The 24,031-nt window shown below is 35.6% G+C and overlaps 1 protein-coding gene across 5 annotated transcripts in view; it reads right to left on the bottom strand.

Moving 5' to 3' along the window:
* The window catches only part of unc80 (unc80, NALCN channel complex subunit), a 41,659-nt gene that overhangs the window by 2,601 nt on the left and 15,027 nt on the right, over positions 1 to 24,031 (bottom strand). For 4 of the 5 annotated variants that reach the window (XM_065343842.1, XM_065343850.1, XM_065343859.1 and 1 more), the window contains 38 exons: positions 23,834 to 23,945; positions 23,440 to 23,602; positions 23,153 to 23,303; positions 22,950 to 23,062; positions 22,685 to 22,875; positions 22,368 to 22,592; positions 22,135 to 22,270; positions 21,758 to 22,024; positions 17,708 to 17,848; positions 13,702 to 13,808; positions 13,359 to 13,608; positions 13,075 to 13,274; positions 11,459 to 11,578; positions 11,229 to 11,371; positions 10,972 to 11,143; positions 10,618 to 10,865; positions 10,303 to 10,513; positions 10,001 to 10,190; positions 9,366 to 9,604; positions 9,025 to 9,273; positions 8,812 to 8,944; positions 8,580 to 8,720; positions 8,302 to 8,495; positions 8,118 to 8,228; positions 7,804 to 8,033; positions 6,452 to 6,647; positions 6,103 to 6,321; positions 5,800 to 5,945; positions 5,543 to 5,714; positions 5,311 to 5,463; positions 3,134 to 3,337; positions 2,932 to 3,048; positions 1,557 to 1,700; positions 1,341 to 1,464; positions 1,021 to 1,230; positions 715 to 899; positions 440 to 605; positions 230 to 349 (listed from right to left, as the gene is read on the bottom strand). In XM_065343842.1, coding sequence (XP_065199914.1) covers positions 230 to 349; positions 440 to 605; positions 715 to 899; positions 1,021 to 1,230; positions 1,341 to 1,464; positions 1,557 to 1,700; positions 2,932 to 3,048; positions 3,134 to 3,337; positions 5,311 to 5,463; positions 5,543 to 5,714; positions 5,800 to 5,945; positions 6,103 to 6,321; positions 6,452 to 6,647; positions 7,804 to 8,033; positions 8,118 to 8,228; positions 8,302 to 8,495; positions 8,580 to 8,720; positions 8,812 to 8,944; positions 9,025 to 9,273; positions 9,366 to 9,604; positions 10,001 to 10,190; positions 10,303 to 10,513; positions 10,618 to 10,865; positions 10,972 to 11,143; positions 11,229 to 11,371; positions 11,459 to 11,578; positions 13,075 to 13,274; positions 13,359 to 13,608; positions 13,702 to 13,808; positions 17,708 to 17,848; positions 21,758 to 22,024; positions 22,135 to 22,270; positions 22,368 to 22,592; positions 22,685 to 22,875; positions 22,950 to 23,062; positions 23,153 to 23,303; positions 23,440 to 23,602; positions 23,834 to 23,945 — 6,593 coding nt within the window. The remainder of the gene's footprint in view (positions 1 to 229; positions 350 to 439; positions 606 to 714; positions 900 to 1,020; positions 1,231 to 1,340; positions 1,465 to 1,556; positions 1,701 to 2,931; positions 3,049 to 3,133; positions 3,338 to 5,310; positions 5,464 to 5,542; positions 5,715 to 5,799; positions 5,946 to 6,102; positions 6,322 to 6,451; positions 6,648 to 7,803; positions 8,034 to 8,117; positions 8,229 to 8,301; positions 8,496 to 8,579; positions 8,721 to 8,811; positions 8,945 to 9,024; positions 9,274 to 9,365; positions 9,605 to 10,000; positions 10,191 to 10,302; positions 10,514 to 10,617; positions 10,866 to 10,971; positions 11,144 to 11,228; positions 11,372 to 11,458; positions 11,579 to 13,074; positions 13,275 to 13,358; positions 13,609 to 13,701; positions 13,809 to 17,707; positions 17,849 to 21,757; positions 22,025 to 22,134; positions 22,271 to 22,367; positions 22,593 to 22,684; positions 22,876 to 22,949; positions 23,063 to 23,152; positions 23,304 to 23,439; positions 23,603 to 23,833; positions 23,946 to 24,031) is intronic. The other variant, XM_065343878.1, reaches the window with a different exon arrangement.

The raw sequence follows: 24,031 nt of genomic DNA, 5'->3' as shown, positions 1-24,031 counted from the left end.
GAAAAAAGCATAAATTAGCGAAAATGGCCAATTTTGAATTTGGTTTCAAGGATTCTCCATATTATCCAATTTGGGCAGCTGAAACTTCAGATAAAACGGTTTTATACTTATATTATGCTCTTTTAAAAATTGTGGTCGAAATCAAATCAGGGGCGAGGTTCTTGAGAGTAGGGGGTATACCATGTTACATATATTCTTACTTTACTTTTAAAATTTCAAACATACAAACCTCTATGAATCAAGTTTTCACATTGAGCATTATGAGTATCCAAATAATCCGAAAAGGAGGTCCTTTGATTTGGTACATCCAATGAACCTCCATAACTATCTTTAGTCTTTGTATCTAATTCTGTGAAATAATTTTATTGGTGGACAAAGGTAAGAAAAAATTGAAAAGAATGAATTTCAGCGTACCTATTATATCAACAATCATACCCACCTATTTTTTTATTCTCTATTTCCATTTTTAAATCCCTCAATTCGTTTTTAAGTTGAAATACTAAAGATGATCGACACATAGGCGGAGATGGATTGAATGATATCAGTTTTTCTCGCACTCTCAATTGCGCTTGTCGTTCTATTTCGTTTACTGAAGGTTGTATAACCTGCATTTGACCAAAAACAAAACAAAACAAAAATAAGTACCTACCAGAAAACCAACTTCTCTGAGAGGGAATTGGCAATCTAATCACTCAGTCACTCGGGAAAACTTACTCTTTGATGAAGAAATGGTAGTAGAATTATAAATAAAGGGTTTCTGTTTGAAACGAGGAATTCTAAGTAGTTCCAGAACGACAATCGTGCTTCAGTAACTTTAGATACTTCTTTAATCGTACGAGCAGTTTTTTGCCAGTGTGCATTTAGTTCAGACTCGAAGCAAACTTGCATTATTTTCAAACCTATTCCATAACAACGATACAATGTATTTAATTCAAATTTCAATCATTCCTAATGATGTAATGTTAATAAACCAGTTGAAGGTGGTATATGGCACACCTCATGTGAAGTAAGCCTACCTACCCAAAAAAGCTACTTTGTAAATGAAAGGCGACAGTCCGGAGACAATTTTCGTATCTCTCGAATTATAAGTCATAGACGCGGTACGAATTTCAGACATTGTTTTCAAATTCTGAGATCCCGAAGCAAAACTTCTGCTGGTTGATGGAGACATCAAATTCAACACCGCAGTCAAGGCGAATGTGATATCATTTTGACGGATACACACTTCATCTGTACAATGATCATTGATCAAAATTAAGTAGGCAAAGTACATCAGTAAGTCTAGGTTAGATATAAGAAGACGAAAGGAAAAATACTTAGATCATAGTTTATGGACTTACCTCTTGCACCTCCTCCTACTCTCAAACAAAACGGCAGTAAAAAATTGACAAAAATATTTTCCACTTTCTCTGGTAAAGGAGATGATATGGAAGATCCACACACGTGTTCTAGCGAGTAAATTTCCTATAAAAGGTAATAATGGATCATGAATAATTGATGATCCAGGTGTAAAATGGTACAGAATGTGAAGACTGATGATGATGCATTCAACTTACACCAAATGCTAGAATCTGCAAAGCTATCAATTTTATGACAATTGATATGAATTGAGGAGGCGGTACTTTGGACATAACTGCTACCGATGCTGATGATAAATTTTCTCCAATTCCTAAGCTTGCGGTATCTGCTGTGATCAATGCCTGGAATTTAATCAAGAGTTGAGTAAGCATACTGCAAGTTATAGGGGTTTCAAAAATAGATATGCAATGATAATGAGATACATAATAATTATGTAGTTGGGTTCTGAAGTTTTTGTTGCGAAAAAAAAACATCGTTGTACCTACATATCTAAATTATTGTTCCATAATCAACACAGCTGTACAGCAAATAGTATTGATCAGTACCAAATGTAGCCTAATTCTTTCAATCTCAAGAATTTTTTAAATCACAATAAAATAGTATAATATATTAACATTTATTCATAGGTAAGTAGGTAGTAAGTAGTAAAAGGCAAAAAGCAAAAACTCTCTTGCAATCACGTACACATGATGGATCGTTAGATACAGTTGTGGTGTTACATTTTTTTCACTATGTATAGTTACAAATAACCTTTTATTTCTTTCATAAATGAAAGTTGGTTTGATTATGCTAGGAACAGGCACTCTTTGTTTTGGAGGTCACAAAAAAGGATGTAGGTACTTGAACGAGGGATAGTCGGAAAGTAAGTTTCACATGGCTGAAAAAGTATGAACGCGTGGATATTTTTTGACCAAAATTTGAGGAAATATAGTTCAAACATTCAACCAGATCTGACAAAATTTATTTTGCATTTGGGTGCGTTGTTCATATTTTACAGCGTTATTAGTAAAGTAATGAATGTAATGATAAAAACATTCTGTCCACAAATTATATTTTAGAAAAAATTAATTTTTCAAGCTAACAAAAGAAAAATTCATTGGAAAATTGATTGAGAACCACTCAAAACATAACATACTAACATTATTTTGATTCAATCAAAATCCAAATGAAGAAGATTGTTCAGTGATAATCTGCTGAATGTTGGCATTGTCGTGAGTCACTCAGCTAGCTGCAGCACCAGAAATTTTGCAACCATCACAATATGAACAATTTACAGCACCAATTAACGTCCTAACTTGAAATAATATTAGTATGATGTTTTGAGTAATTCTTGATGAATTTTAGTCATAATTATTACAACCACAAAATTTTTTTTGACCAAATACCACGTATTTGGACGGAATGTTTTTATCAGTACTTTACTAATTTCCTCAAATTTTGGTCAAAAAATATCCACGCGCGTTCATACTTTTTCAGCAATGTGAAACTTACTTTCCAACTATCCCTCGTACATACGAGGTAAGAAGGTTTTACGAACGTAGATACTACATCACAGGACCAAAAATTACTTACTTGACAGGTGTTTATAAGCGCTTTCATAGGTTGATGAAAAACTAAAGAAGGATATCTGGATAAAGTTTCATAAACGCCTTTCAAAATTCCGCTGGCCGCAGCCCAGTCCACTTGCCTCTGAAAAAACAAACAAGTAGGCATATTAATGCTGAATTGGATTACCTACTGTACTAAGGACAAATTTGTGGGCGAATTATCTTACCCGGATGGACGCTTTTTTGTATATTTTTACAAACATTTTATCAACTCTTCGTAACATAGAAAGAAGAGTCTGTCGTATAGTTTCGTTGCTCCAATCAGTAGCTGGCAATAAATGCGACATGTATCTTTGCAGACCTTTACAAGCCATTGTTTCCGGATCGTAGGGTGATACTTTCAGTAGTGTGATGGCGATATCAGCCAATCTCTGTACACAAGCATAGTTTGAAATTACAAACGCGAATGTGAATTTTGAACTCAGGGTTGGGAAAAATCTTTTTGAAGATAAATCAACTCTTCAGTCAATTCAATTTATTTGGAAGAGAGTTCTAACTAACAGCTCTTACAGCTCACTGAATCCATGCAGTTTTCCAAGATGTTCGATTCTTTTTCAAATTTTTTGCTCAAGTTTGAAAAATTATTCAGCAATGCCATTGCATCTCTCGCATCTTGAGCACCATTTTTAAAAAGTGACAGAATTTGAAAGGAAAATTCAAAATACTTATGCCTCTTACTTGAGCATATAATGCCCTGAGAGTCATTTTATGTCAAATTGCAGAGCCAGAGCCTTTTGCACTTTGGGTCGGTGATTGTTATTTTTTATGCATCTAGTAGGCACTTAAGTAGCACAAACCACAGTTCTCTAAGTGCATTTTTAGGGAAGATAGGGATACTCAAAATATTGAGAAAAATATTATGTGCATTGTTAAAATTTGAGCGATGTCAACTTGGAAACTACGAAGGGTGCAAAATTGAAACTGTTTCTATTTTGTGGGCCCATAGAAGACGTGCTTTATGGAGATGTAGTGAAAATCAATGTTGCCACCTCCTTAAGCTAGGAAAATCATCTGGAAAAGTTGGAGAATGATTTCTCCTTCGCTTCCACGTTTAAAAATTATAAAAAAATTTCAATTGACACAATTTCAACTTTTTAAGAAAAGAAGTCATGTTTTTTCAAGATCTTTGAAATTTTTAAAATTGAGAATATGAAAAAAGTCACCCCAATTTTTCAAATACAGTTCATCAACATGAAAAGCTGCACTTGAAACAATTTTTTCAGAATAATTTTTATGAACTTTTCCAGTTAACTTTTAGTGTTTAAAAAGGTGGGAACGCTGATTTTCACCAAATCTCTAAAAAGCGCTTCTATGAACCCACAAATTGAAAAGAATTCCAAATTTTTACTATTTTTTTGTAGTTTTTACGTTAACCTGCCTCAACTACGCGATATCGCTATATTTTCTTCAAAACTTCGAGCACTCATAATTTTCCTGCAAATACACATTAAGAATTGTGGTTTGCGCCATTCTTCATTTCTCAACAAGATCAAAAAATATTGAAAAACCCCCAAATGCAAAAAACTCGGCCAGTTGACATGGAATGCTTTGGTGACTGACACTGGTCAATTTTTGGTAATTTTTCAATGCTTCATGAACCGAAAATCGTTTCGATTTTATAAATATTGGTGCTCGTGGCAAATTTACCTAGCGAAATTAATAATCATGTTAATATCAGCTTACATTACATTTTCCATCGAATTGGTACGTTATACTGGATATCAAAGTTTAAGTGACGATCCACTATTTTCTAGGGACTTTTGGGGGGTCAGTATGGGGCGTTAGAGGATTGAATATTTCTAATGTACTGGAAGACCTGCGGTTTCGTCATCTCTCATTAAAGTTTATTCCCCCATTTTTATTTTTTGAATAATGGCCAAGGCTATCCCAAGTGCTAAATGCTTTGCGAGTTTACGTTGAATGGCCTTTAAAGAAATTCAAAGGACCTATCAAAAAAGAAAATGTAACGCTCCAAGCACAGCATTTAAGTATCGTACTTTTTTTGTTGAAAAACTTTGGCAGCTCGCAGAGAATAATTTTCTCATCATGACAGAATTGAATCGAAACCAGGTCAAATGTATTTGATGTCCTGTAAACGTTTGATTTTGAAAAATTTTTCGTCTTGGAATTTTTGAAATTTGAGTTGAATAGTAAAAACTTCCTTACGACTACAGATTTAAAAAAAAACCTACTCGGTCAACTCTGATTGAGGTCGAAAGATTGGTATTAGTTACAATGGATAAAATTATGAGACTATACCTACTTTGATTAGATTTTTTAAAAAAAATCTCTTCATGAAAAGCGATTACAATGCATAAAATTACGAGACTCCTCTGAGACTTACCACATATGAACGTAGGTCTAACAATTCCACATGTTTGCCATCCAAAGGGCATTTTTTATACAATTCGATTAATCTACAGGAACTTTTTGTGACAAAATCAGCAACGGTTGACAAAAGTACATCTCTCGGTCGACGAAAATCCGTTCGCAACAGCTGAAGAATGAAAAAAGGGCAAATCCCATTGCATAAACAAACGTCACAATTTGACCAGGGGAAATAAATGAAGGCGTACTTGTTCGGAATCATCAGCATCCCTATCATAAGTCATCTTCGAACGTCCTCTATCAATGATATACTTGGAATCGTCATCGTAGTCGTAAGCAGGCGAATAAGGTCCTTTGCTGTAGTTTCTTTGACTGGAGGTTTTATGCTCGGGGGTAGTTTTTTGTGGACCATTGTAATTCCTTCAACAAAACAAAAATTCAAAATCACACTTGGAAATTACTTCTTTGAGTTTTGAGCGCAGCAAACTTCGGACTGTTCATTTACTTGGTCAATGCTTCACATTTATTGACTAAAGTTTTAATTGATATGGCCAACTGTGCAATGATTTCTCGTTCAGATTTTCCATTTTTACGATACTCCGAGGATTGAATTTGTCTCAAGTAGCATGGTAAAATGGCTTCAAGAATAACCTGTAATGAAAATATCATAGTGATTCTTCAGGCGTCTAAAAGCAGCTTTTATAGAGCCTCTTCCTTTGACTTATCTCATTATTGAAATTTTAGGAGGCAAAACAAACATAGATATAATGTGGAATTGTGAATGCTTCCAGCAAAAATGAAAACTTACCAACATTTGATAAGCTCGTAGCGAATCAGCAGCGTAAGATACAACCATAACACAAAGAGAAATACAATCGACAACATTTATCATCTCGTTTTCATCGTGGTAGCAAAAATCAATTGCTTTCAAAGGCTTTTCCTCCTTTACCAATTCACCAATGTTGAGAGGATCCGGTGATGGAGTTTCTAAGCTCAGTAATAATTGAAATAAACAGCTCGATTCCACCTGTATCGATATCGTAAACAAACGAGGAACAATCAGTTTCATGCACCAGTACCTAGGTACTTTACATCATAGAGATGTTCAGAAATTTGCATTTCACTCTTGTAAAAGTTTTTCCCCCCTAAAATCTTACCTCGTGAGCACGACCATACTGACTGCTGTCGTCAATATCCAAAATGGTTGATACACTGCCGAACATTTGCAAGATGAAAGGCTTCCTGTTCATCAGGTAAAATTGTTTCACTGTGTACTCTATTGTTCTGGTCACTAAACTGTTTGTATTATGACTCGAGTAAACTTGCAAAAGAGTAGGCATAATCAGAAAATACCTGTTACAAAAACAAACAAAATTAAAGCATTACAATGCACAACTTATTACTCGTACATTTAGGTTATGTAGCGAGTCAGGGTGTCCTTTTCTAGAAAACCAGAAAATATCAGGGAATTTCCACCTTCTGGGAAAGTCACTAAAATGTCGAAAAAGTTGAAGAATTCGTAAATTCAACTATCATCAGAAGAGAATCGGTGACAAAACTATGGAGGGGAGTAGACCCCTCCCCCCCATTGTCAAATCTTGAAAATGTCAGTAACTTTTCAAAATGTCGAATCTACTAAAGAAACTGACTTAAAAAATCAACCTCCTCTTATAAAAACGTCGTTGTTCTTTCATTTATCAAAACAGGAATTTTCAAAATCTTTTGCCCTCGCTACGCTCGGGCTAGTTTTTTAAATTTCAAATTTTTACAAAATGAAAAAATTCTTTTTTTACCAAAATGATTCTAAAAATTAAAAAAAAATTATAATTTGAAAATTGTCAAGTTTTTGCCTGATCTTTGGAGCCAATTATGGTGTTTGGGATGGTATAGTCTTCAAAAATGAATTCTGATGCCCTCAAAACCCCACATTTTGATATGTACTCATACTGTGATTTTTTGAAAATTTTCACTATTTTACTTTTTGAGCCAATTTTGGCGTTGAAAATTGAATTGTCTCTTAAAATGAATTTTCTGTCCTTGAAATCCCAGGTTTTGTACCAATACCTATTGTATTATTTGAAAATTGACAATTTTTTATCCCTCTTTTTGAGCTCATTTTGGCTTTTTAGACACCTGACATAATAATGAAGAATTCGGCAGATGTTTCATAATTTTTCAAAATCAGTGTGACACGAGTGGAAATTTCAAAAAGTGATGATTTTTTGAAGTCTTCAAAAATCTGATATTGTCAAAAATTGGTCAAAAGTTCTTCAAGTTCTTAAAGTTGATATTTGAATTATTTAAAATAGGAAATTAGTCGAATTTTTCCTTCAAGTTTTTGAAAGTCCATCATGAAGAATTCAACATCCCCCCCCCCCAAGATTTCAAAAGTTTACGGGGTTTGAAAAATTGGTCTGGAAAATTGAAAAATCCAGGGAAAATGATTTCTTCAAAAGACTAGACACCCTGCAATAAGTGGATATGTAGTGTGCTTAGTCCATAAACTCACCCATTTGTGGAGAAAATATTCTTAAAGTTGTACGCTGCATTTATATAAGTAGCCATAACGTATCGTAAAATGCAGGCATCTTCACCGTGCAGCATTAATGCACCGTTTAGCACATTCATCGACAGATGGATATCGCTAGAGTATGCGAAATTTCCCGCCATTGCTTCGAACATACGCGCAATCAGACGTACCCACATAAATTTATGCAAAACATCCAGACCTAATAGTTCCTGCAGAAATAACGAAAAAATGTCACCATTATATCATCGGCAACCAATCAACCAATCTCATAAAAGCCAAAATTAACGCCTTACTTTTCCCATTTCGCCATTTTTGTAAAGGTCCAAATCTGCTTCAAGGGCTTTACGAGGGAATGAGCCTATTTTTATCAGCTCCTCGTGCAAAAATACCACCCTCTGCATAACCTGAAATAAAAATAGTCGGCGAATAAGTGATCTACCTGCACCAATTTGCAGATCGCTGTTTAAATCTGCTTACCATGTCGACATTCTTCAAAATAGCCCATGTGAGTAGAACTTTGCCTATTTCGATGAATTTATGGAGTAATTCTTGCCTCTGCAAAGCATTAAAGGCATCTTCTGGTTTCATATGCACTAATTCGAGTTGAGGATATTGTGACCTTTTGAAACAGTAGTAATCGCGAACGTAGGAGTTCACATTGTGTATTTGATCTGTCAAGTGCATAGAAAAACACAACAATGAATAACCTATCAATTCCATCACACAACTTATGAGCCACTACAGGTATACTTAACGAGTTTTGTGATCCACCAGAAAGTATTCTTTATAATCTTTTTCTTCGATGTTGAAATAATCAAGAGATTCTCTCCATAACTGGCAAAATTGTGTATCTTCTTGAACAGGAAATTGAGAAGGAATACCACCACCATCTTGCTCTACACGATATTCATAGAATTAAAAAATTACCTACTAGTGGGTTTGTAAGAGTATAGGTACGAATTATTCGAACATGTTCTAATTATTTACCTTGAGGTCCATGAACGATTATTTTTTTGGCGGATGGGGCATGAGCAGTTAATAAAATTGCCATATCACATTGTTCTTTTCTTAAAATTTGTTTCAAATCTTTGAACATTATGCCATGAACGCTGTGCACAACCTGTAAAAAATATGAGTTTAAAAATTGTGAAATGCTTCATGTGGAATTGTGGACGTATAAAAGGGCCTGTTTCAACTTACCATCCACAAAATAGATAACGCTGCTCCGATCATTTTTTGACCATTTTCATGAGGCGATCTCACATAGAACATTACATATCCAATGATGTAATTGTACAGAGCAAAGGCTGCTTGCTGAGGCAATTTTGGTATAAAACGTATCAAGTGTCTTAAAATTTTGAACATCAGTTCTTGTTTATCTCGAGTCACTCGTTCCAAAATATACCTCAAAAAGAGACTGCTGTCTTCGACTAAACAATTCCATATAACCTGAAATATAAAATCAAAAAGGAACTCTAGGTAAAAAACTCAGCTCACGTCAGAAGAATGTTAGGTACCTGCAGGTACGAATGGTAGCCTACCTGATATGCAACTTCGTATACCGAATTACCATCTGCAGAGACAGCTGCATCGTCCAATAATGAGATGATTTCAACGACTGCAGAACACAAGCAAGATGGAAACAAAACAGCCAATGACTGGCCATGAATGTTGCTGCTTTTTTGTTGCGACAAGGGCTGTTGTTGTTGCTGAGATTGTTGCGATTGCTGCTGCAATTGAGGTTTATTTGTCTCTTGCGTATCACAGGACTCGTCATCGGCTGCAATAAACACCGTTATTAGGGGTTTTCACTTTTGAAATGTTCAAGTCTCAACCCACAGTTAAAAGGGCTATCTTTTTCAAAATCGCAAATCTAAATGAAAGCCCCGTGCCTTGAAAGTGCAATTTCCTAAAAGGTCCAATTCTTTTTCATTGTGCCAAGATTGTCAAAAAAAGATTGGTCCTAAAGTTGTTGGTTTTCACCAAAACTGCCATAAAAAGACATTTTTTTATGCATCAATTTGGCTGAATTTTTTTCCAAAGTCCCTACTCCTAAAGGCAAAAATGAGGCAGTGAGACCTCGACAAACAACAAAAAAATTTCACATGAAAATGTGAACCTCCCTCCCTCCTCAGTACTTAATATTTAGTACCTAGACTGACACTATGAATATTACCTTCATCATGGTCGACATCTCCGACAGCATGAGGCACACTAGGTTCATATCCTGCTTGAATAGCAATTGGAATGGCAGTAATTAAAAATGATTCTCGACCATCAGTTGTTTTTTGCTTCATAGCGTGATAAGTGAGTGGTGGTGGAGGAACTTCTCTCTTTTCAGTGGTCTTTCTTGCTGATAATTGTCGCTAAATTGCGAATAAAGAATAAATTGGCACCATCATCCTTGTTTGAGCTACCAAAACTAAATTGTACAATTGTACATGGTATACCTATAGATATACTCTGAGATATACTTACATGCGACTCTTCAGCTTTTGGGAATTTATTTACAGGAATTTCAGCATTAATTGTCATCCAAGGAGGATCAACAACTGGTAAAGATTCAATTCCAATTTTCGGAGACGTTAGAGTAAATTCTATGGACGGAGGAGGTAACCTGAACGTTGTTTGCGCTCTTTCTTCCATGCGAGGCCAAGCTTGATATCGATGTCTCCATAATACTTGAAAACTGAAAAATTAGACCCATAAATTACAATGCAACCAAGTTTTATTTGTGAACTGTATTCACTATTCATATGTGATTTTTATGCCGAGCATTGCTCACACACTTACCGTAAAATGGCATTGATGCGAACAGCAGTTTCAACATTTTGCAATCCTTTCAGCATGATTTCATTAGCTTTGGTGGGTGCTTTGAAAGCGGCAACTATGAAAAGAGATGCCGCTGTAGCCACCACTTCTTGATTCGATTCCAATAATAATTCCCAAGCGATTGGCAAAATGTCTATCACATGTTCTTCCGAAAGTATCACAATTGATTTGATGAGAATTGCCATTGGAGAATGGAAACTGTCTTTTACCTGATTGATACAAGGTTTATCAATATTGTATGAATTTCAGTTCAAAACGCGGATCTACCTTTTGCTTAACCCCATGATGTCATACTAGGAACTAAAAAGCACTCACTTGAGTTTTGATGTATCTCAACATCATTGACTGATCTTTCATTTTCTTTTCAGATTCATTTTTCTTTGAAGTCCGTTGCTTGCTACCTTTATCACTGTTTGAGCAATCTTCTACAGTACCAACCTCTCTCACATATGAATCAGTGCTAGAATGTATACCAGCTCCAGGGCCACTGCAGAATTACAATCACTTACAGATTACTCTGATGGCTACTTATTTACTCAGTTATAATCGATGGTTTTGCTTCATGTTCATACCACTTGGAGAAACTGTCTCTCCTTTTGATCGGTGATGTCTGTGATCCTGACCTGTCCAGTAGCTTATGATTCTTGTGATCTTTGCTTGAGAACTTCTCAAAAAAGTTGTCAGCTTGTAGTGCGCCAAATTCTTCACCATATACCTTGAAGGAAAAAATACACATTAGCATGCCACAAATTAGTAATTTAGGTTGATGAACAAGTTAGTACTGACTAGTTTACTGACATACCTTTCTTAACGCTTTGGTTAACCTGGAGCAGGCCCTCATATGCCGTCGATAGCAAAATGGGTGACAAAAATTCTGATGAGAGCAGTAATAATTTAAGGAATTCATCATTCGCACAACAACCTGTACATAGATACAAGTAAATTAGGTACCTACTTATGTTGTAAGCATAACAGAATACATACATTCCAAGGTAAATATGATGAAGGGAAAAAGTCCAAGGATTTTGACTAAATCTAGCGAAGACCTTCATTTTGAGTTGAAAATTACTCAGGAAATTTTTTAGCTCAGGAAGGGGTCCTAAGCGAGGAAGAGTTTTCAAATAACTTGTGTTTTCTTTTTCACTCTAGTCTACTCCAAACTTGTCTTGGAGATTCTACATGAACTTGAGCCATTTCCATCAAAATCAAAAGTAACTTTTAGGATTCTACACTGAGAGAACTGTTTTGTAGAAGTTACTGTAAAATTTAGTAAAGAGGCCCCCTGGTAACCTTTTTGTAGAATTTACTACATTTTGTAGTACATAATACTAAGAAATGTAGTAGAAAAAATACATTTTACTACGTTTCTTAGTAGTTTGTACTAAGAAATGTAGTAAATACTACAAAAAAGTGACTAGAGGTCCTCTTTACTAAACTTTTCAGTAATTTTTACTAAAGTGATTTTTCTCAGTGTAAGTGAACTGTATAAAATTTGTGGGACCGAAACGATTTTGGGATTAGATTTCAGTTTTGGGATTGAAATTTTTTTATTTCGGGATTGCATTCATTTCGGGATTTGTTCCTCAAATTTTCATTTCGGTTTTGGTATTCATTTTGGGATTGAAAAAATTGTTTCGGTTCTGGGTTGAATCGGTTTCGGTTTTGGGATTTTCATTTCAACCAATGTTAAGCCCAAAGGCCAAATTGACTTATGGACCTTGCAGGGGTCTAAAAAATGGGAGGTTTTGACGTGAAAAATCCAATGCTGTTATTAATTTATAATTTAGTGTTTTAAATGCATATTTTGCTCAATTTGTCGAGTAATTTTCCTTATAATCTGAATGAATGACGATAAATGATGTAGAATTACGATTCAAAATAAAATCACGGTAAAAACTAAAAAAGGCAAAAATTGAAATCCTGAAACCAAAACAAAATCTTTTCAGTTTTGAGATTGTTTCGGGTTCAAAATTATATCGGTTCCGGGAGTTTTACGGTTTTGGGATCAAGAAAAATAATGATTTCGGTATCCGGGTTTTGGGATTGGATTCGAATCAGGATTTAATTGGGATTGAATCGGTTTCGGATCGTTTCAGTCCCACAGCTCTGACTTTAAGGTCAGGTTTAGAAATAAATTTTGGGAAAATAAAATTACTTACTCATAAACACAAAAGAACATACTAGCATTATAACTGAATTAGATGTAAACCAATGTAACCTATCAGATGAGATTGTCTACCTGAGTCATCAATTTCTCCCTGGTGTGGGGAAAAATTCTGGTAATTGAGACACATCTTCAAAGGCCCATTTAAAAACTCACAAAACGATAAAATTTTAAACTCCTGTAGCAAATCGGCATGGTGTTGCCCTACAGCTCATAGAATTGGTCAAATGTCATTAACAAAAAGATACACTGACCTTAATCCATGGCATATTGGCTGAAGAATCATCGACATCATTGCTATCGGTGGGACTTTCGGGCACCTGCTCATCTGGTGACTCCATAATGCCAGGAGATTCTTCACCAGCACTTGGGCATAATTCAGATGTATCACTGCGATCAGATAACGAACCTTTTTGGCGTTTTGACTGTATGGAATCAACTCGTCGAACTGAATCTGCAGAAACCCAAATAGATACGGTTTTATAGCATGAAGATTGAACTACATATTGTATAGTAATCAGTAGTCACTCTTGCAAACCATTTTTCTTAGTTTCAGTTGATGACTCTTTCGCTACAAGTTTTTTACCATCAGCATTCTCCTTGTTTGAATCTTTATTTGAGCTCTTCTTGAATCGGAAACTTCGACGTTTTATTGAGCCGCCCGCCCCACTGGCTGTGCTACGACGCAGCAAATACGGTCGTCCTGAACTTGCTGTTGCAGAAGTCGACGAGCCTGATTTTTTCGACTTTTTATCATCAGTGGCTGTTTCTGTTTTATCATCACCAGTCTACAAATAACACAACATCAAGGCTCACCCATTATCTTGCTCAATTTTAATCTTAATTTGAGCCAATATCTATGTCCAAGGACACAAACTTACCTGGTTAGTTAGTGCAATGGCACCCCCTGCAGCATTCGATGCGCCGCCACTTCCATCTTCGTTATCACCTTCCGGTTCATGCAGCACAAAGCTTATTTTCCTTTCACCTATCGCAGTGATTGTAAAAACACTTCCAATTAGAGCAAGAAGACTAAATCATAGGCGCAAATACGTACTTATGCACATAATTACCTACACATCTATCTACATGAACATATGCTACAGTAAAATACAGTAAATATAGGTAATTAAGTAATTTAAAAAATTTATTTCGGCATTACGGAGTATAGAAATGCGTGAGTATAATACACGTGTTCAAAGGCATCGTATCATATTAGGAGCATTGTAAGTACCTATGCCCATTTACCAATGTTCAATGATGAAACCATTGATAATAAGGGATGGGTGCGGGGACAAGGGTGCTGGTCATACTCATATGTTTGTACAATACTATCTAGTCCTACGAACGAATCTAATTGCTTATGTATTCCTACAAATAGGTATTACTAGTACCTAAATATGCGCGTGGTAATATAAATTTACACCTACAGTAGAACTTAGGTACACTAAATAAGGTATACTTAATTATTGCAATGGCGACAAATCGAACAAAAGTTGATATCAAGTAAGAGAAAACTGTGTCCATGCTATGGTAGGAAGGAGGATAGTTTGTGAAACCAAAGATATTTAGACCTTGATTTTGAGTTTAAAAAGTAGGTAACTCCTACATTTTTTCAGCTCCTGGGATGCTCCTGAAGGGGAGAAATGGGTCCAAAAAGAAGAGGCATTTTCAAAAAATATGTGGGGTTTTCGCTCATGTCCCTACCTAACCTGTTTTGGTAAAATGATCCACTTTCAACAATTGATAGTACATATTTGAGATTCTGCATCAATCTACGCTATTTACGTCAAAATCCAAAACCACTTGTAGGGTTCTATGTACTAAGCAGTTGAAAATTTGTAAATTGCTTATTTTTGGATTTTCATGTATTGAAAATTTTTTCTTGGCTGAAATTAGTGATATTTTGCATTACTGTAGTCAAAATGTTGAAAGATGACATTCCCAAAACTGAGGAAATATTTTGGAACGCAGTGGTGCCCATTTTTAGCCATTTGTTGTCAATTTCAAAAAATCGAAAAAAATGGTGAGAAACTAACCAATTTTTTTCGGTTTTTTAAAATTGACAATACTCGTAATGACTTGAAAAATAAAAATATGCGCCATTGCGTTTCAAAATATTTCCCCAGTTTCAGAAATATGCAAAATGTCTGAGATTAAAAAATTTTCAAAACACGGCTTTACCCATTTAAATAAATGATTTGCAAATGTTCAATTGCTCAGTAGGACCCCAAAAATGGAGTTGAATTTTGATAGCAATGGATGGCACTAGGTTGAAGCAGAATCTCAAGTAGGTACTATCTGTGGAAAGTTGACCATTGTTCCCAAAACAGGTTGGGTAGTGACTAGAGCGAAAAAACTCGATTTTTTTCCTAGAAATGTCTCATATTTCAGAACCCATACCTCCCCTCCAGGGCGCATCTCCAGAGCCAAATTTTTTCTGAGTCTTTCAACTCAGAATGAAGGTGACAGAATTTGGTGGAAATCCTCCCAACATTTTTTGAATGTGGAATTGTCGATGGATGGATGGATGGATGATGGATGGATGGATGATGGATGGATGGATGGGAAAGTTGATAAAAATCCAAGTTCACATATTCATAATCAGCCCTACTCAGATGCAATTGTGATCGATGCATAAACAATTATACGGTAATAAATAAGAATAATTAACAAAATACAAATAAATAGCCTACATACGATGTACTTAGATGCGTATTTATTGCCATTAGAAATGTACTGTTTACTGTTACTGTACTAAAGCAAATCTACGAAACGGAATTGGCTGTGTATGGCGGCGGCGTGTAGCTAATAAAATTGCTTTAAATACTAGGCCTATCTAGTAATAACAATGTATCCTCCTAGGCTTCTACCTCGACGGATATCTACTCTTGTTTTTGTTCTCACAAGGTAACTTTTCGAGGTATCCGCCTCCGAGTTGAACGAGATCTTGATATTTGAAACAAGCATAGTCTGAACCACCCCCTCCCCTAAAACAAAATTTTAGTTGTCATTAATTTTTCGATTTTTTGCGAGCTTTTGAAAACTCCAAATTAATTATTTTAAGCGAATTGGCTTTTTAAAAAAAATCTATCTCCTTATTGAGTAGATAAGGTGATATAGAAATTAGTTCTGAAACTGATATCAAATCTCTGGAACGAAATTTCGCCATTCTTGGAGCCTCCAATGAGATTTTAGATTTATCCACAATTTTGAAATTTCTCCAAAAGATGTGAAAATCAATTTTGGCTGCTAAAAATCGAGTTGTAGGTGATCCTCGACCCAGTACATCCCAAAATGATGCGTTTTTGCGAACAGCATTCTCGTATCATTAAAATATATAAGCCCCAACTCGATTTATAGCCCACCCAAATTGATTTTCACGTCTTCTGGAGAAATTTCAAAATTCTGCAGAAATCGAAAATCACGCTGGAGGCTCCAGAATTGCCAGAAATGGTGAAATTCGGTTCGGGAGAGCTGAGATGGCCATTTCAGGAATAATTCCCACTACTTTTACTTCGTAAGAATTCATTTTCAATTTCCAAAAATTCTCCCAAAAATCAATTTGGGCAGCTGAAATTTTGGTTATGGTGGTTTTAGACCATGCTCTTTCCACATATCGCGGTCCTGTTCAAATCGAAGGCAGACACCTCGAATCGTTCCCTTGTCAGGTATCAATAATAATATTAATTGTACATTATACATGAAATTACAAGACCAGCAAGCCCGGTTTTAATAACATAATTAAAAAACCTCACAGGGGAAAATCATAAAATCTACAGCTAGTTGCAATACCTGCAGTATTATAAATTTATTGTTGTCGATTACAATAACCAAGTTAGACACCAATACAATACCAACTTACATAATGGTCTTTCAGGTCAAGTTTTTTAAAATCAACTTTCCTTTTTTCTTTGGGTTTCTTTTCTCTTTTTTGTTTAATTTTTAAATTTGAATTTTTAATGTTATGGTTAGAGATATAGTCTCAAGTAGGTACTAAAATATTTAACGTTAGCCATTATTAATCAAGTTATAAAATAGTTGTGTACCATTTTATGTACCTACAAAAGATAAAGTGTACAAATCTACCGATACTTGTCCAGTAGCCGAAAAAATGAACAAAGTGTATGCAAATGCAATGCCGATGCCGCCAATATCATCTAATTGCACATACAGTCGGTATATAAGTGATATACCTTCAAGTATGCACCTACTTAATAATCGCATTGCGATACTTTTCAGCAACAACGTAGGCCTATACTCGTATATGGACCCATAATATTACAAGGATAGTCTACCTGACGCGTAATAATTACTTACAAAAGCTACTAGTACTCGTAATGTTTAATATTATGATCAGTTATGTTTTGTCAAAAGGAGACATAATGATTTGAAAAAATGTCCCCATCTTCTCAGATTATATGGAGCTGCTGCTATTGTAGCAATACATGTGCTACTCAACGATAGAGAGAAGGTACCTATTTGTCTCTAATTCTATATGTTGAGTCACTATTACTACAGTATACCTACAGATCTACATGTGAAATTAAGTACAAAATATCAAATAAGTATGCCATACACAAGTAGATATAATTATCAAAATAATTATTGAGATTGTTTGATCAGGATAGGCTAAAATCACATTTAGTGGAGTGAGATTTACGAGCTTAGTTATATTCTTTACAAAGGCTTATACAAGCTGGAGAAAAGGTGATCGAATTATTTGGCATTTATTATGGTTGGTTATATACGAGTATAATGTACGTGTTCAGTATCGTGTCGCTCAACTACCATGCAAAAATAAACGTTTCTTCTTCTTTATTTAGTACAACGAGGCGTGTTTTTATACTAACTACATTTGGCGGGAAAATTTTACGAAAAATTCACCTGCTGTCATAACGTGTTTAGCGTACTTTCTGAACGCATTTAGCGCTTGGGACGCTCTTTTTTCATTAATTTTCGAATTTTTCAGACTCGATTGTTTTTGTAAATCACATTTACTTCGTGGTTCTTCGATTTTCTCGTTTTCTTTTTGAAAAAACATATGTACATTTCAGCGAAAGTAACTTACATATTTTCTCTATGTTAGCCTAGTTTACATTAGAAAGTAGAAATAGCATAACACTAAAGCTATAATTAGGTATAATGATAATGGTAATCATAAGAAGAATTATGATGCTTAATTATCTAATGCCCTGCAGGAGCATGGAGGTACTTCTTTGATGACAAGATGAAGGGATGGGATATGCTGCATATTGCATTCCAGTCATAAGAGAACTTCGGCCCTATGGCAAAAATATCTACTTTGAGAGCGACTGGGCTAACTCCTGTTTCAAGAATTGGTGTATGTGAATGAGGGAGCAAATCCCAACAGAAATTATGACTTAAGACAATAAAATACCACCACTACCATTATTCCTTGGAACTAACTGCATCATTCATAAACATCAATAGTACAACAATCCTAAGACTAAGGGCCGAATTCATAGACGTTACTTAAGGGACACTTGGCTAAGTGGTGAATTTTGATTCAATTTTTCTCAAGAACAAATAAAAATTTTATATTTTTAAAATGATAAACCAACACTTCGGAGTCCAATCTCTCAATTGAATGGTTCCATCAGAAAAGGGCCTAACTTCAGTTAGGCCCTTTCATAATAAATCGCAAAAATGGATTCTACAGTGGAAATACCACCTAGCACACTTCGTTACTTGGTGCTACCTATAGTCACGCCTTCAAAACTGAACGTCAAAGTCGGACACCTCCGCCGATTTCTCACCAAATTGTCTCTGAGAGTCTGGTGGTTTGCGTTATTACTATGTTTTGCGCTTGGTTTTCATAACTTACCAGTGGTACGCCATTTTTTACAGACAAAAGTAACTTTTTCATAATTTTTCAGTGGTGCGGAATTTCTTAAGGAAAAAATAAATTTCTACAAAATAGTTGTTGAGAACGTTTAAATGACCTATTTTAACCCAACTTCGTTATAATGTTATAAAATATTGCCTTTTACATGATAAAATTACGCGATTCAGCACATTTTTTCATCGAAAAATTAGGTTCACAAGAAAGGGCCTAATTGTCCACTTTGTATTTTCAGTGTTTTCTTTGTATTTTATTGCAGAAAAGTAAAAGTAAAGAATGATTTTGAATCTTAAATGTATGCGGAATGAAAAAAAAATAATAAGTTGCATGTTATTCTAATATTTTCCATATGATATTCATATTCAAATTTTTAAAATGCGTTTTTCTCGAATCGCCATTTTTTCAGTTAGGCCCTTTTCTGGTGGAACCATTCAATTTATTAAAAAACAAAATTTCAAAAATTCAATCAGGCCTGGAAAAATTGCTTTAAAATTCACCACTTAGCCAAGTGATCCCTAAGTAACGTCTATGAATACGGCCCTAAGACTCCATCAGACTGGGTCATGGGTGCTAACGTAGGAGGAATCCCAACTTGCAGAAAAATATTTGACCCGCACAAAGCTGGATTGAAAGAGCGTGTACATACCAAAATATACCGTATCAACCAGAATTTCAAGTGCTCGAGTGCTTTTTTCGATTTCTGGTAAATTTTTACTATACCTACCCAATCAAATTTTGGTCAAAAATGAGAAAAAAACAAAATTTTACAAATTAACCTAGAAAGTTGAAATTCTGGATGTGCTCTATTTCCAACCCGCCAAATGGATTGGCAAAAGTTTCGAAATGTTTTGAGCAGTTCTGGAGCCTCCAGCAGATTTTTGAATGTTGAAATTTCTACAAAATTCTAGATACCAAAATGGTGTTTGGAAAGGTACATAAAATTCACACTATGCTCGAGATTAGTGCTTATCGATGAGCCACATAACCGATTAAAGACTATTTTTCTAAAATCGATATGTTCCTGTTCGTTTTTTTGGAAAAATTGAATTTCCAGAAAATCGCCGACAGACTTTGAAATGACTTGAAACCGTCTTCAGTCGACTCAGCATGTTGATATCAAGACGCAGAGTGAATTTCAGCTTTCCAACGTCATTTGATACGTAGAATCTTGCGGATATTTCAAGTATTGAAAATCTATTGGAGGCTGCAGCACTGCTCAAATCGGTTCGAAGCTATTTCCAATCGATTTGGCTGGTCGGAAATTAGGTATTTTAGGTCAATTTGGTAAAATTTTGATTTTTCCTCATTTTTGACCCTTTGATTTTCAAAAATTCGCCAAAAATTGAAAAATGCATCTTTGCAGCTGAAATTTTGGCTGGTGACGAATTTTTGTCTGCTCTTTCGATCTAGCTTTGTCTGGTTCAAAATTTTTTGTGCGAGTTGGGATATCTCCCGTGTAAGAATATGTGGAGTCAGAACAAGATGGCGAAATGTAATATCGACGATCAATTTGGATTGCTCAAAAATTTATTTGCTTCGGTGGAGTGATGGGGCGATTGTTACATGTTAAAGGAGGTTTATGGAAACTCGTTTGCGCTCAATGATCACATTTGGACTATTTTGTGAACTTAGCTTTAGAAATATGTTCAGTTTGTAAAAACTAAGCGCATTCATGTTGTACTTTTTGAAAACTTCGAAATTTATTCCCACTCGCCAGGGTCATGTTTCAGGTCCAACTACTCGTATGTATTTTGTAAAAATACACCTTCACAAACGTACTCACAAAGAACGTTTACAACTCGTCAACGTTGATCAAGCTAGAATTTGGCTTACTGAAAGGTCATGTTATGTAGACCTCAGAATAAAATTTTGAGCTGCCGAATTTAATTACACCAACTTCTGTTGAAAGTCCCAGATCAGTCTGAAGATGGTGCCAATCGATTCGGAGGGTCACCTTCAGATTGTTATTATCTCTATTTTTGCTCTTCTTGAGGAAAATTACACACCAATAGGCTGTTTCTGTCATTTCAGAAATTCGCCAAAAATCAAAAAATCAACTTCGCTGGCTGAAAATTTGCTTCTGAATTCTGGATGACATGGTCTTTCAGTGAGCCAAATTTCAGCTCGACCACACCTCGACCGCACTTGACAAATTGTAAAATGTTCCCTTATTGTAAGAGACTAGACCCTAACAGAAAATCACGATGGATAGGTAATAGGATACATCCGCCATTATTATTCCCTTGAAGTGTATCATGAACGGCCACTCACAATGACCCTTGATCTCTAAATCCATCAGTCAGCATCTCATCCGTCGAGGCCATAGATGAAGCGAGTCTCATTGCAAATGAAACTCACCGAATCAACTCACAAAAAAGTTGTCATTTTTTTTTTCACTTCCTTAATTTAAGGTTTTAAACTGAACAGTGAACAGTTTGTCCCTGAAAAGTCAAAATAACTGACAGAAATTTTGATGAAGCAAATCAGAAATTGATATTTAATGAAACCAAATAACTATTAAAATGAATTTAGATTCATTCAATTTTTATATTTTTCTCTGCTTCATGTTTGATAGGTATTTTTTTTTGAGTTAACGATTAGTTAAAAGTAAAAACTCTCTTGCAATCAGTGAACAGTTGTTGACGCCTTGTTTCAATACAATAGGAATGCAGTTTATTAGTACTACAGTCTCTCATCAGAATCTAGACTCGAGATTCATGACTCAGTGCCAAACTTTAGAAAACTTGTGTCTGATTTGCTGGAAAAGATAGACAAGACCACTAAGTAGGTACCTACCTAACTAAGTACTCAGCAATAAAATCAGGACCATGATTCCAAAATCATATAGAGTAGGTAAGTAAGATCTCACTCTAGCTGATCTGATGAAACATATCACGCCAGAGGCCAAAACATATAAGAATGAGCTCTTGAAGATAATGAACAAGATTACTTTTAGCTGACTGTATCAGTCTGTACCTAAATAATTATTGGTTATAGTCTGACGGATAAATTAAAAATAGGATTAGGTAGGTATGTTGATGTTACATTCTTTGAATAGGATGCATACATACTTGGCTCTCTGTCACACGATATAGATTGTAAACTTTGTGCCGAAGCTTGCGAATGTCCCATCGAAGAAAGGGCTATAGAAAATCTTCTGTTCGCATCCTTCATGTACGATTTCTCCCACATTGTGGCGCGTTCGCGACCCACAACTCGGATGGATTTGGGTAAATTTTGAAACGTCTCTCTTAGATAAGCGGTGATCTCGAACAGCAACATGCACGCTAGCAGTCTCAATGGCATCGGGCAAGATGAGCCAGTCTGCAGATCAGTAGCTGCAACGACACAATACATATTAGTTACCGGTATCGAATTACTCGTCTGCTGTGCGCAGATGTTACTCTCGAGTCTTGAAGGACGAATAGAATCTGTTCACAAGGCTCACCTTCGTCCAGGAAGTCCTCTTCTTCATCGTCAGCCAGCAGATCGCCATGTTTGTTTTCATCGCCCATCAACGTGATTACATCAGGAATATTCTCTTCGTCTTTGTTTAACATTTCATCGAGACGAGAAGCGATTGCCTAACAGAGTTTAAAACCATGTCACAAGTCACAATTCACCATCCACCAATTCACAGAAAATTGAACTAAATTGAAAAAAATGCCAGTCGTTACTCACCTCAGCCCATAAATGAAACATTTTGCCAGCAGATCGTTGTAACATCTGCGCTCTTCTGAGGCCATTAGGAGCAGTGCTTCCTCTGGTGCAAGACAAAGGACCAGATTGACGAAATCCTGGTAAATTCAACTTGGTCCAGAGTGGCCATTGTCCTTTGTTGAAGCAGTGTACATAATAGGAACATTCCAAGAGAAAGGCTGCTCGTGCGATGACTGGAGTATGAGGCTAAAAACATTACATTCAAAATAAGTAAGTAGGTGTATTCTTAGCAAAAGTGGAATATTTTCCATGTTAATATGGTATTCGTTATTCCTCACCAAGTCTAACACAGCAGCCACTAAAGATGGATCAGGAACAGAACCAGGATGGCATATTTCCAGCATAAAAGCCAGTCTTTGCATACCACTGTATAAAGCTCCGGTTGAAATCAATTTTCTCTCTTTCAATACTAAGAATTCTGAATCTCGAGATTGGTTTCCCGTTTCGATAGAGTTCCTTCGACTCAAATCTGCAACAAATTGATGAAAAAATCAATGTAATCGTTGTAAATATTTATGATGGGAACTCAGCAGAGATACTCACAACTTCCTTGTGTATCTTCGACACTTCGACTTTTCTTTTTGCCTTTTTTGAATCCGATTTTGTTCAGTTGGTCACCTACCCGTTTTTTAGCTTTGAAAAATGTTTGACCCACGCTAAAAAAAAAAAAAAAAAAAATGGAAAGTTTGTGATTGATCATATTTTTTGGTAAAGATATTCTTGTGCAATGTGTTCACAGTAGGTACCTAGTAAAACTCTTAGGTGTCGATTTAGCGTGCGAATGTTGTAAAGCGCTGATTTGCTGAGATAGAACCGCATCCAAAGACATGTCGTTATCATCTTGGAAGTGACTATCCAGAGAATCAGTTCTGGCATATTCCTTACGCAACCAATTCACTAAACGTACATAAGTGAGTAGATCATACATAAGTTACTTATCATTTTATTGTAAGACTCGCGCGAGTCTTCAAACTAGGCAAGTAGAAATTTGCGAATAGAAAATGTGAAAATAATTAAAAGATGAAACATTTACCTAGACCACTAATTGGAAACCGAGACTGCGTTTTGACTAGATCGGGTCTTTGAAAATATCTTTCACTATGACGAGGAGTCAAAACAGGATGTTTTTTTCTGACATAATTACAAGGACTCTGCGAAAATTTTCCTTCATCGATATCATCAGTTTCGTGCAAACTCTGAAAAATTATGAACAAATAAGCGTACATCAGTTTTGAGATTCGTTCACTTACCTAAATTGATGTTATCCAAATTCCCCTAGTTTTTTCTTTTTTCTCCATTTTCCCCACGACTACTTTTTCACTGCTATTTTCCCCACGATTAAGGGAATTCCCCTCGGTATTCGAACACTACCTTCTTCAATCAGTTATGCACTAGCGCGTTATAAATGGTGATATTTCTATACTTACTGCACACGCTGACGAGGTGCTGCGTTTTTTAATTAACGCTTTTCTTTCTCTGTCGTCGACTACAAAGATGGAATTGTCCATTTGCACTTCTTGATCACATTGTGGTATATGTCTGGAAAAAATAAGAAGTAATGAGTATAGCGTACAATGGTCCATTCGACCCCCACAAAACGTGTGAGTTGGGGGGAAAATATCCCC

Source organism: Planococcus citri, chromosome 1, assembly GCF_950023065.1.
Source record: "Planococcus citri chromosome 1, ihPlaCitr1.1, whole genome shotgun sequence".
Lineage (NCBI taxonomy): Eukaryota > Metazoa > Arthropoda > Insecta > Hemiptera > Pseudococcidae > Planococcus > Planococcus citri.
The sequence above is the reverse complement of the archived record's forward strand: the minus strand, read 5'-3'. Positions and strand labels throughout refer to the sequence as shown.